Source organism: Odocoileus virginianus, chromosome 8 (assembly GCF_023699985.2).
Source record: "Odocoileus virginianus isolate 20LAN1187 ecotype Illinois chromosome 8, Ovbor_1.2, whole genome shotgun sequence".
NCBI classification, from domain to species: Eukaryota; Metazoa; Chordata; class Mammalia; order Artiodactyla; family Cervidae; genus Odocoileus; species Odocoileus virginianus.
Window position 1 is genome coordinate 61,012,086 of NC_069681.1, and position 13,542 is coordinate 61,025,627.

The window sequence follows — 13,542 nt, forward strand, 5'->3', positions numbered from 1 at the left end:
AATACACAAATTCAGTTGGCTAGAAATACCCCAATAGGTATACTGTATCTTAATAAATACTTAGATGAAATGACCTGGGCCTTTTAAAAACCATTCTGCCTAAATGTTCTTTTTATTGCCAATTAATAGTAGGAATCTAGCTGTTTTAAGTTTGTCTGATGTATTAAAAGACAGTATACCAGTTCTAATAAATATTTAGCTGTTTTAAACTGCTGGCCTTTTAGTGAGGAAATGATATGTTTAGTCATTTAAATATGTCTAAGTGAAAAAGAATCCAAGAAATCCCTTCTTTCATAAATTAGTTTATTTCAGTTAATAGGATTTCTTCAAAGAATAGACTTCAAAAAGTCATACAAAACTTTTCACAGATTTTCTATGTAGTCTTCAGGATGTATATTTTATGTACAGTACATTATGAATAAAAAATACAGTTAACAATAACATAGAACAGGGAGCCAAAATAATAAGTGTTTGGGATAAAAGAAAGCATAATTTTTTGCCCACACATGAAGTGGTCATGTGGACCCCAGATGGAGCTTTTTGCCATCTACTTCTCCACACTTAAAATAGCTGGTAGTAATATGCCTGCAGATACTCTGGTGGTTTTTTTTGTTTTTAATCTTTGTTCTAGCACTCAATCCTTAGTGGTATTTTTCTGTACACATTTCCTACCATATTAAACTTTCTCCCAGTAGAAATGTAATTAATTTTATTTACCTCTCTAAGGACATAACAGAAGGCCTTTAATGTAACATATCTTCTCATCTGTTAATATGGCATTTTTAATACTAATGTAATTAGAATCTCCAGAACTGTATTCAGCTTTAAGGTTTTATATCTCAGTAATTGAAATAAATCATCAATCTAACCTCAATGTAGTCATAGCCAAATAACTGATTATATTTTAAAATAAACATATAGCTTTTTTTCTAAATTCAGCCCACATTATTGTTTTCTGAGTTAAAGTTCTTAATGCATTTCTCTTTTGTTAAATTAAATGCTTTCAAAAACATCCCTCAACATTTCTGAATTTACACTTTGAGAAGTAAGGGAATAATTAAGTTTCTTTTGTATGTTGTGTGTGTGTGTACATATATATATATATGTATATATAATTCTATATGAAGCAAATAAAAAGCTAAACATTTACTTAAAATTCTCCATCTAGGTGTCTGTATCTTCACTAACTAAAAGCCTCTTTAATGGGGAAAATAATAATTTAATTACAATTTCAGCAAAGAAAACATTTCTGTGTAAACATTCACTAGTGTAGGCCAGTTTGCTCATCTGAAGAGTAGATTTACACAGGGACCCTTGCATTCTGTGTGAAAACCACATGACTAAGCCAAATTCTGTGTTTGGGAATGTTTATCCACCCACCCATATCCAGTAATACCCAGACTAGGAATGTTATCTGCATGCGTGCTTGCATGCTAAGTCGGTTCAGTTGGGTCAGACTCTGTGTAACTCTATGGACTATAGCACTCCAGGATCCTCTGTCCATGGGATTCTCCTGGCAAGTATACTGGAGTGGGTTGCCATGCCTTCCGCAAGACCTTCTGAACCCAGAGATTGAACCCACATCTCTTCTGTCTCCTGCGTTGGTGGGCAGGCTCTTTACCACTAGCACGACTTGAGGAGCCCAGAAATGTTATCTGCATCACCTCAAATTATAATTATTTCTTTAAAGAAAGAAAAAAAGAAAAGGGAAAATTTCAGTTTTAAATTGTGCAAATTTAGATAAATTATTTTTTATTAAATGTATCTCTGGAAATAATATATTCTCTAGCCTTCCAAACAGCCTTAAGAGGATGTATTAGGAAGAGTTGATGATAGGAGTCAAGTCAAGGTAAATTATTTCTTCTAGTCCTAAATCATAGGATTCTGGGTCTGACAAAGTTAGAACACTCACGATAAAAATGCTTCATTTAGGGACTTCCCTCTAGGTTCAGTGGTTAAGACTTTGCCTTCCAATGAAGGGGGTGTGGGTTTGATCCCTGGTCAGGTAGCTAAGATCCCTCATGACTCACAGACAAAAAACAACATAATCAGCCAAAGCAATATTGTAACAAATTTAGCAAAGACTTTAAAAATGTTCCACATCCAAAAAGAGAATAATATTTCATTTAAAATAAATTATGCTTGTTCACCTAAGTTTCACATATAGATGTATACAGATGAGATATTACATATGTATATATATGAATTTGATACCTGTATACAAGTATATGTGCATGCACTATATGTATGTAAGGTAAATAAATATTGAAAATCTTGCTAAGTGCCATACACAGTAAAACAAACAACAATACATACATGCCTACATACTTATATACATGTTCACACAGACACACACAAGCCAGACATACATGTTGGATTTATGTTCAGTTATAGTTTCACATTATTTTACAAAAGGTCATAGTTGCTAGCTCTTTTATTATTATTACATATGTTGAGTTATAGTAATATCCTAGGAATGGTATAGAATATTTAAACAGTCATGACTCTGACTCATGGGGCATACAGTATAAATGTGTTTGCTGTCCAAATTCTAATTTGGGTAATTACATTCTGTCTACCTCAATTTCCTTTGTAAGTTCAATTATGTATAATGGGGTTCTCTGCTTTCTGTTTCAAATGGCAACACTCTTTTGGTGTGGTAAATTTAAAGCTCTATATTTCCTTTGAAGATACTTTATCACAATGACAATGAAAAATAATTGAGTTGAAAGTATTTGCATTTTTATATCATACAATATCATGTTTAAAATTAAAGGTTTATTGTGTATGTTTTCTATTTTAAAATATTGTGTTCTATTTAAATTTAATGCACATAAATTCTATTTCTATTAATAACCAAAACTACTCAAAATAATATTTAAGGAGTTATTGTTCTAATATTCAATCCTTTGGTTTCATGATATTCTATAATTTGATAATTTTAAAGTTAAGAATTGTTAATAGATACTGTAGGTGTCCCTTCCATGACACATTATGAAAAGTGAATTTTCTTAAATGGTATTTCTTTGTGCTTTAAAAGAGGGCCTGTAGAAAAATACTATATGTTAATATTTTAAAATATATATACTATATATAGTATAGAAAATGTGTTTTATATATAGTATAGAAAAATATATGTAGTATAGAAATATATGTGTATACTGTATATCTTTAGGTACCAGATTTTTGCTAACTCCTAGAGCTATACTGTTCTTTCTTAAAGTTTGAATGTTTTTATAAATTAGAAGTCATAAAGGATAATGATATCTTCAGTAAGGAACAGCAATTTCACTTTAGTGACGTTTAAATTCACTCTAGATTTTGCTTTTTAGAATTTAAAAAAATTATCTTATATGGAATTTTATTTTATTTTTCTATGTGGATAGTCTTTCATTATGGTTTCCTTAATCAAACGTGTTCATGGACAACTCCCTATGAGATTTTAGGTGAGGAAAGTAGAATTTTAGTATCAATTTACTGGGTGTGACACCTCCAATCATTGATTATCATTTGAACAAACTGAAGGGAGAATTTTACCCAGTATTCTCAATCTGAGCTTTCAAGCTATAAATCATAACTGGGATATATTCACACATAAGACCAGGAATAAATATGTTATACTGTTTATTACCCTGTTTACAAAAATTATTTGAAAGGATAGTTAAATAAATAAAAAGTAGAAAAGAAAAATAAGGTAGAGAATATAAAATTTAGTGAGGGGTGATATTAGCACTGAGGATATATACCATAAGGGGAGTAGGATAGATGTTTGGTTCACTCTGGTTTGTCTATGTGGAAGTGTTAAACAAACAAGGAAAATAAAAGGGATGTTAAAACCACAATGAATGACAGGCTCAGATTGGTTCACTATGGTCTGGCAAATAAACATATTCTGATTGTGGTATTTAAAAAGCATTCTTTACTTCTATGTTTAATGGAAGACAATGAAAAATAATTGGACCAAAATATTCTGATTATTCATATTCCAGTCTCTACATTTCAATGTCATGACCAGTAATATGTTTAATACATTTCAAAGAAATGAATAATTTTTATTTGCATTATTAATATGTATTTTATTTATAAAAATATGTATTAGTAATTAGTTATATAGTTACTAATCTCCTCTGACTGATTAAAGAATTAGAAAGAAACTTTTCAAAAGATAATAAAATAAGACATTGACTTCAAAATATGGGTAGACTAGCATCAAATACATTGGTTTTTATATTATATCTTTTTATCTTTAATCATGGTATATCTTCTCCTGTGTGTCCCATTACCAATTTTGTGAAAAGAGATCATGAAAAAAACAGTAAAACATAGCCAATATTTTAAACTCAGTTTACTGTAATGAAGAGAGTGGCATTAATCTCTTAAAAATCTAGACTCTGTATCATGTTTACTAATTTATATCATATACAACAACAATACTAATAGTAAAACTAATTTTACTGAGGACTTCCCTGGTGGCTCAGTGGTAAAGAATTCCCTTAGCAATACAGGAGATGCAGGTTCCATCCCTGGGTCAGGAAGATCCCATGGAGAAGGAAATGGCAACCCACTCCAGTATGCTTGCTGGAAAATCCCATGGACAGAGGAGCCTGGTGGGTTACAGTCCATTGGGTTCCCCAAAAAAGTAGGGCATGACTTAGCAACTAAACAACAATATTTGCTGAATAATCTTAATATGTCCTTGTGCAGGAAATATACTCCTTTGAGTTTCCTCGACTCTAACACTACTTAAATTCTCACTTCTAATGCACCAATGTCTGAGTTTTTCCCATACCAAGCAATTCTGCGACCTAAGCTGGGGGCCCTACATTTTATCCCAGTTCAGGCATGATCTGCTTAGAGATAGCATCAGATCTCTTAGGTTAGGAGTTCAGCCTCACAAACCTGCTTCCTGCCCCCACTTTCATTGCCGGTTGTTAAGTCCAGGTTGTAATCTGTGCTTGTGACCAACCAGCTATGGACTGAAGGTTCCCACCATGTCTGCCAATTAATTTCTTAAAGCAGATCATAGAACTTAGGAAAAAGTGTTACTTATGTACCTGGTGTATTACAAAAGATTATAAACCAAGGGCGAGAAGGAGCGGGTGAATTGTCCAATACAGTTCAGAAACAGATGGAAGAAATGTATAGGGCAATGTATTTGGAAAGAGGCATAGAGCTTCCATTCCCTCACACGTCACCCACCCTGTACCTCCATACACTGACCAATTCAAAAGTCCTCTGAAGCTCATCCATCGTTTAGGGACTTGCCAAAAGTCAACTTATTAACAGAAACTCATGTATAGTTGCAAGTAGTTTATTATGAATAACAGAAGACCCATTTCACCTCTGTTGTTCTTATCATTTAGGAAGTTCCACTCGTAGCATCTCTAGATACCAATATCCAGTATAGGATACCTAGAAGTGCTTTTGATGGAGAATTCATCATTAATCAACTTTGAAGTACAGTAACCATAACAGTAAACCAAGTATAGTATCTTTTGTCACAAGAGTGGCAAAAATGTTTTAGCTGATACTGTTCTGTCATATTATTTAAAGTTCCTAACTTCAAGACACACTATTCTTTCTTTTCTTTTGAAATGAAACACCAAACAAAGAAAAAAAGAAAAACCAAAAACCTCAGGGTAGCTCTGATCTAGGCTTAGTCAACTTACTCATTTGGGACCTTAGACAAGTCACCTCCTCCTTCTGTACCTTGGTTTTCTTGTCTTTGAAAGGTTTAAGCTAGAGTAGATAATGGCTAAAAATCTCCTCCAACTAGGTTTGTTGTTATTGTTTTGTTGCTCAATAGTGTCCAACTCTTTTGCTACCCCATGGATGACAGTCTGCCAGTCCTCTCTTTCCATGGGATTTTTCTAAGCAAGAATGCTAGAGTCTATGTGATCCCATGGACTACAGCCTGCCAGGCTCCTCTGTCCATGGGATTTCCCAGGCAAGAATACTGGGTTGCCATTTCCTTATTTAGTCTCATTAGAAACAGCAAATTACTGAACACAAATTTTGTCACCTGAGTTTAAATGATACTCATGGAAACGTACATGTTATCTAATTCTAAAATTTGTACAAAATACAAATATGTACCAAGTAAGTTTTTCTTCCTCTAGGGTCTAACTAGTAAATTAAGAAATGCTTCTGTCATATCAATATTACTTAAAGTCTCCTATACAGGCAGATATTTATACTTCCTAGGCAAGAGAAATAGTTGACATATTGCTAGATTAATGTATTCTTTATATAGATATATATATACATATATATATATAGTTTATAAACTCATTCCCTGAAAAATGATAGAAATTTGTTTACATGGCATAGTACTTTAGAAAGCAAAAATGTTTCTGTATTATGACAAGCATTATGTCTGTATATAGAAAAGAAATCTGAGGTCAAATAACCACTATCTTTAATAACTGCTGTGTCACAGAGTAAGTTTAAAATGCTTTTTTTTTTTTTTTTTTTTTTTTTTTACGAATCGTTACTATCCAGCTTCAGCATCATGAGAACTGACCTCCCCTTGGGAACAAATTTTATGTTTTAAGCCTTGTTTCTTTTACATTAAATCACATTGCCATCGTAGAATTTTGCTTGATATCGCATGACCACATGAGACCTAGCATTTCGTGTGACCTTTTGCATATGAACTACCTGGAAAATTTACAGAAGTCACACAAATCTGATAGTACTGTTATCACTGATGGTTAAAATGGTGTCCCAGTGATTTGTAGATGTTGTGAACACTACTTGCTTTTGTTTTTCCCAGTCCCCTGCTGCATTGAAGTTTAATTGGTTTTCTGTATTTTTTGCAGCAGAGCTGTCACAGACAATAACATATTTTTTGCAAATGTATCAGTTTGGCTCTAGTGAAGATTTTTGTTCACACTGGACTCCTACTGATGTGCACTGATTTAAAGTCTAAAAATGAAACTTAATTTTATACAGCTTATAAGTAGTCCCTAGAGGGTACTGGATCCTAAAAGCTAATATTTTTCAGACATAATCAGCAGGAATAAGTAATGTACTACCATTAGTGACATTAACAGCAATGTAACAGAAGGAAACAATAAACATAAATGTTCTTAGCAACTTTATACTTTACAACAAATATTAATATAAAATTACACAAATTAGAACTGCAGTGTAACACTATTCAACACGTTTATTCATAATGATTGTTTCATATTTAAAGAACACCAAAATATTGTGTTTTGTCAGCCAAGGACAATAATAGTTTAATAGTAATTTATTTTAAACAGCTACTGATAATACAACCAATCAACACATTAAGTGGTGCCAACATTGGCATCTTGCTAAATAATCTCTAGACATTGCAGAGAGAGTACATCTTTCAAAGATAAGTCAACAAGAGCAATCAGAGCAGAAAATTAGAATTTGGTATCTTAGAATTAAAATACAGCTAAACTAAAGTTTTAATTGGGGTGATCTAAAAGGGCACTTGATGTAATGATCTCTTTCATTTGTTACTAATTGTTTGTTCTTGATGAAGAAGAAACATATACAGGAATATTGCTGAATTAAGATGGCAGTTTCCTTAGCAGCTATGTTTTATTGTTAAAAACAAAAGAATAGAGAGAAGTGAGCTGCCAGCCAGCTTCTTTCCTATCACAAAAATTAATCCAGAAAATTCAGAGTCAGTTATATCAAATATTAAATATTAATAGCTTATATGTGCTTGAAAAGAAACTTAAAAAGACTTGTGACAATTGGTGGGCTGAGCTCAAGGTACATTCCTATTGCAGTAGCAAGTCAAGCTGGAACTGAAATGTATGAATCAAACTTCTTATGTTGTATCCTACAAAGGGGTAAAGGGGTCTCCAATATATCTACAACTGGCATTAACTGCCATTTCATTTCTAATTTCAATTGAAAAATTCAGCTGCTGATGTTCACAAACAAAAGCAAAGCATCTTTTCCAAAAGGGCATTTTGAATTGCTGAGTTGAGACAGATTGAAATCTTAGCTCCTATTTTTACTAATAATTTTAGTAATAATTTTCTAATGTATCTTAGCAGAGAACACATGCAGAATGCTTTGCATATGTTTTATATATTCTCATAATCTCATTTTTTAAAATTTCAGAATATTACTCATATATTAATATAGCATATAGTCAAATTATATATACATTATTTTATAATCAGTTATATAAGTAGATATAATTTGCTTTTGCCATATACTATTATTATATATACTGTTAAATATTCCCCTAAAATTTATCCTCTGTTTAGAGCCATTTTGATGGATTTTTAAGAAAATAATGCATTACTAAGCCATGAAGTTTTGGATCCCTGATGCATATTATATATCTCAAGAAATATATACCATATTATAATTTCTGTTCAATAAATTTTTGAAATCTACTGTATAGTAGGCACTCTCTGGGTTTTAGTAACCATAGTACCCAATGAGAGAAAATGTCTATGCCTCAGAGAACTTACATTTCAGTGAAGAAGATGCAAAATATGGCACTAAACAAATAAATAGATGACAATATTACATAATAAGGGGTATGAAGAATTTTAAGGAGGGAATAAAAAGGTGAGTTTGGAGGGCTAGTCCAGATAAGCTGTGAAGAGAAAGAGTTTTCCCCAGTGATGATTGAACAAAGATGAAATGAATGTAGGAGTGAACCATGCAAAACATGGGAAGAAAAGCATTCAGGAGGGAAATAGAGAGCCAAGTGCCTGGTGCAGAAACAAACTGGTGTCTTAAGAAACAAATGGCCACTCATATTGTATATAATCTCAGTAGGGAGTGGTAGAGAATGAGTCCTGCGAGAAAGGTGGGTATTGCTAACATCGCATGGGGTTACATAAACTATGTCAGATAATTACACATGGAACAAATCAGTCTAATTTTCTTCACAATATTTAATTTTAAGATACACTTATGTGTTGCCCTCATGTAGTATTAAACCTAGATATTCTAATTAGAAGCAATTGAACCTGCATGCCAAAAATATTTGTCTTCCTAAAATAGTTTAATTAAACTTAGAAAAAGTTTGCTTTACTTTTGCTATTTGTCTTAGTGAGTATAGAGTGACTGCACAACAGGAATGAAGGTATTTGATAAGTGGGCTGTTCTCTTTTAAAATGTTAAAGTAATGAATGAACTGTGCTGCATACCAAAATATTATAATTCTGAATGCCTTCTTTGTACAGGGGCTCTTGAAAGTTGCCATAGATAATGCCAGAGCTCAAGAAAAACAGGTTCAACTTGAAAAAACAGAACTGAAGATGGATTTTTTAAGGGAAAGAGAACTAAGGGAGACACTTGAGAAGCAGTTGGCAATGGAACAAAAGAATAGAGGTATTTTTAAACTTCCAAACAAGTTTAATACTTAGCATCAAATGTTCAACATAACAATATTTCGTGATTTACTATGAAACTGTAACTTTTTTGTTTTTACTTGTAGCTAAAGTTTAGTGCAGGATTTGAATCCTGAGCTTAACCTTCAAAGTACATGGTTTCTCTTCCCTTCGTACCTCAAAAAACTGAAATATATCCATTATATCATTAATCGCATAATTTTTATTGCTTATAGATTTAACCAATTCATAATTTTAAGATAAGAAGGAGTTCTGATGACAGTCATGAAGAAAAATTCTATATTTATTCATAATTGCCCTTTGAAAAACTTGAGCTAAAGTCATAAAGCTAAAATAGAAAAATAGTGATTATTCAAGCGAGGCAGATTTAGTGAGATTTTTATCAACTGAAATGGAAGACTGATGAATATCTGAACAAATGACCAAAGTTGAGTATTTGTATAATTTTCTTTCTGAATGCCTCATTTTCATCCAACAAGGTCAAATACACATCAGAGTAGAAACTGATGTGAATTTTTATTGGGTAAAAATAATGTCATTATCAGTCAATGAACTGCTTCTTTTTACACACTTTACAGTGCATGTTTAGATAATTTTGAAGGTCATTCATATTTGTATGCTTATTTTATGTATGAGATCCAAGAGTATTGTCTTTACAATCAACTTCCCCTCTGTTTCAACTCTAAAGTTCTCCTCAGTGTTTAAAAGGGGAAACTCCTTTTCTCTCATTTAATAAGTATCCACTGTAAATACTCCACACTTTCCTCTGATATGTGTGACATGGTCATTTAAAAATCATTCTTTCTTTCAAAACTGGCAGAATTAATAGGCTTTTTATTTGTTGCTGTGAAGCAATAGTTAGTCAGTTCCCAGGATGAGGCTGATTTGGGCAGCTGGCATTCTGGGTGCAGAGCACTGTTCTAAGTAATGTGACTTCACATAGATTTAGCTACTAGAGTAAGCAAAACAAGATAAATGTTGATGGTGGGATATGTTCTGAGTAATGAATATGGTCAAAGGGTTCGTTCTTTGGAACCACCTTCCATGAGATAGCCATGTCGCAATTTTGTTCTCACCTGGAGAAGCCTTTTTCAAACAAGACTTAAAAACAGAACCTTGAATTCTTAAAGTAACCTTTTGGTTACTTGAGAGATTTTCAGAATTGTGTTAGCTTACAACTGTTGGAAGATTTACATTGTTTTATTCCTTTAACCACTAAAGGTATAGGACAAAATGTTTCACAGACACCATCATGAACCTACCATTTAATTCATTATGAACAAGTTAAAGGTAATAACTATCAATAATGATCTATATGAATGTGTCAATGGAAGCCGTGTGTTACCCTGAAGAGAGAAACATGGCAACCCCATTTCCTTCAATCCTGTACGAAGAAACAAAGAACAGTCAATGGCAAGGCACTGGCATTGAGCTTTTAGTGCCATGGGAATAAATAATCCAAATAAATAATTCAGCAACTTCTGTTTCTTTTCAAAGAGACAATATAAGCAATCATCTTTAGAAAGGAAAAGAGTAGGCAAGTAACTTTGTTAAGATTTTCATAGTATTAAATAAAGGAAATTAGCATTTATTTGAAAGCAGGTTTGTTTTTTCTTATAAGATTTGACTCAATGTAAAAACAATTTTCTGTAAATATATGCTACCAGCAACAATAAACTGTAAGATAATGGTCTGCCATTTTAATAATATTGATTATAAAAATAGAATTTGTGGAAACTGGAAATTCCAAGTAACACTCTTACATGAGCCATTATTACCTTTTTTGATGTCTTGACCGAATACTACACTAGGTAAAAAATGTTGCTTGTTAATCTGTAGTGATTATACAATAAATTTGGAATGGTTACTTATCACTTAATTCTGCCAGAAGGATTTTCTCATACTAATTCTGTCGCATTCATATACACAATGTTATCAACCATCCAGAAAAAAAATTATTTCAAAGAAAATACTTTTATGCTTTCCATATGCTAATTGGTGACTTTATATATAGTTTATAAGTTAAAGCAATGATCAATTATTATATGTATGAAAATACAGTTAACATACATTTGTGAAGAAGATTTGTTATTAATTATTGATTACATATTATGTACAAATACTTAAATTGGTCAGTAGGAAAAGAATTCACCATAATTAACTTTTTGTATCATTGGCAACATTTTTATATAAGTAGCAGTGAAGTTTTATATTCATCAAATTCCTACAGTCTAAAAGTGTAACTTTCCTGAAATATATTATAGTGGATATACATCTGCTATGAAATTATTAATATCTCTAAGCAAATTGCAATAGTTTCATCAAAATGTCTGTTTATATATATATATATATTAACAATAATAATATTTAGCTCCATATATACAATCATATTTATTACATTGTCTAAAATTTCAACAAAGAATTATTAAAAATTTTGCTGGTATAACATTTTTGTAAAGATAGGGGAAATGCTCCGTTTACTACTCAAAATTGATGTTTCATAAAGAAAGACTAACCTTAAAGGTTTATACTATTCAGACTATTTTGCATTTGTCTGATTCAAGGGCAGAGACTAAACTACAAAATTTATTTAATCAGACTTCTTTTATTAGTGAGTATAAATATTTATTAAAATTAGTTTCCCATTAAAACTGTCTCCACATATGATAATTAAAGGCATTCTTGTAATAGTTCAAGGCTAAACAAAAATTGGCCTTCATGGACATTTTACTGAGATTTATTTTAGGTAAAAGTGGGTTATTGCTGCTTTTTTTTGTTTTGTTTTGTTTAAACTTCCTCTGCACAGACAGGTACAGTCCAGCAGGGGGGAAAAATAATATCATTTTTAAAATAGAGACCATTTGTGGAAATGTGAATATTGCAAAAATTATGAAAAATAATAATGTATATATACCCTTTTCTAGCCATAGTTCAAAAGAGGCTAAAGAAGGAGAAGAAGGCAAAGAGAAAATTGCAGGAAGCACTTGAATTTGAGACAAAACGGCGTGAGCAAGCCGAACAAACACTAAAACAGGCAGCTTCAACAGATAGTCTCAGGGTCTTAAATGGTAAGAGGATGTGTCTTTATGCATGGCTAAGTAACTTTCATTGTGAATACTCAAAAGGCAATTTAAATGTGTTTGTGGGTTTGTATTTCTATGACTGTTGATTCATTAAGCTCTTTTTGAAAGCATGGTGGAAAGAAAAGTCACATGTGTTGGGGGAAATGTTTTATTTCATGGGTGCTTCCACAGTTTTGTTGCTTCAGTATCTGAAATGACATTGCTTTTCTATTTAACCAATTCTGTCTGTACTGAAACATAATAAAATATTAATATGAGAAGTTCTCAACCCCCCCATCTCATTTTCTGAACAATTTTGCATTATTTATCCATTCAAATCTTCTGATAATTCTCATGGTTATAGTCTTTGTTCAACCTTTAAAAGATGACAAAGATTTATGTAATTTTAATTCAGCACCAAAGTAACAGGTTGCTTTTTTTTTTAAAGGACAATGGGAATCAAATGAAATGTGTGTCACTCTTACCTTTCTCTGCTTTTAGACTCTCTGACCCCAGAGATAGAAGCTGACCGCAGTGGCGGCAGAACAGATGCCGAAAGGACAATACAAGGTGGGAATTTGCAAAAGGCTATAAATCTAGATCTTGCTCTATGAGTTTTTCCTCTGCTTTAGCCTGCTATTCAAGCATGTAGCCTACCATCTGGGCCACATCAAAACAAGTTCAAACAAGGTCAAGTTCATCTTGCTTGTTTATATGAGTGAATTCATTTTGTGCTGATAGATTTTCTTTAAATTAACAGGTCATTTCTGTTTATACAATGCAATTAAAAAGGAATAATTAATTTTAAACAATGTATGATTTAATTCTTGAACACAGTAAATGTGTTTTATTGAATGTCTGAAGCCCAATCTAATAGATGAAAGTTTTATAAATTCTGTATCAATAAAATCATGAGTTAACTAGGGAGTTCTTAAAATTTGAAATTATCTTCTTTTTGTTCTAGTGACAACTAATGCAAGGTACATGTAAAATAAACCAGGTAAAATCTAACAATAAATAAGATTGTTTAATCCTATGTGGACTTTCCAAGTGGACTGTGTGCCATTATATACATTTTAATAACACAAATCTGCTGAGCAAAATCATATAGAGAATAC

The 13,542-nt window shown here is 32.0% G+C and overlaps 1 protein-coding gene across 2 annotated transcripts in view; it reads left to right on the plus strand.

The window, feature by feature from the left end:
* DACH1 (dachshund family transcription factor 1) overlaps positions 1-13,542 on the plus strand; it is a 455,863-nt gene that overhangs the window by 403,537 nt on the left and 38,784 nt on the right. For both annotated transcript variants that reach the window (XM_070471591.1, XM_070471592.1), the window contains 3 exons: positions 9,195-9,342; positions 12,287-12,430; positions 12,926-12,994. In XM_070471591.1, the coding sequence (XP_070327692.1) occupies positions 9,195-9,342; positions 12,287-12,430; positions 12,926-12,994 (361 nt within the window). The remainder of the gene's footprint in view (positions 1-9,194; positions 9,343-12,286; positions 12,431-12,925; positions 12,995-13,542) is intronic.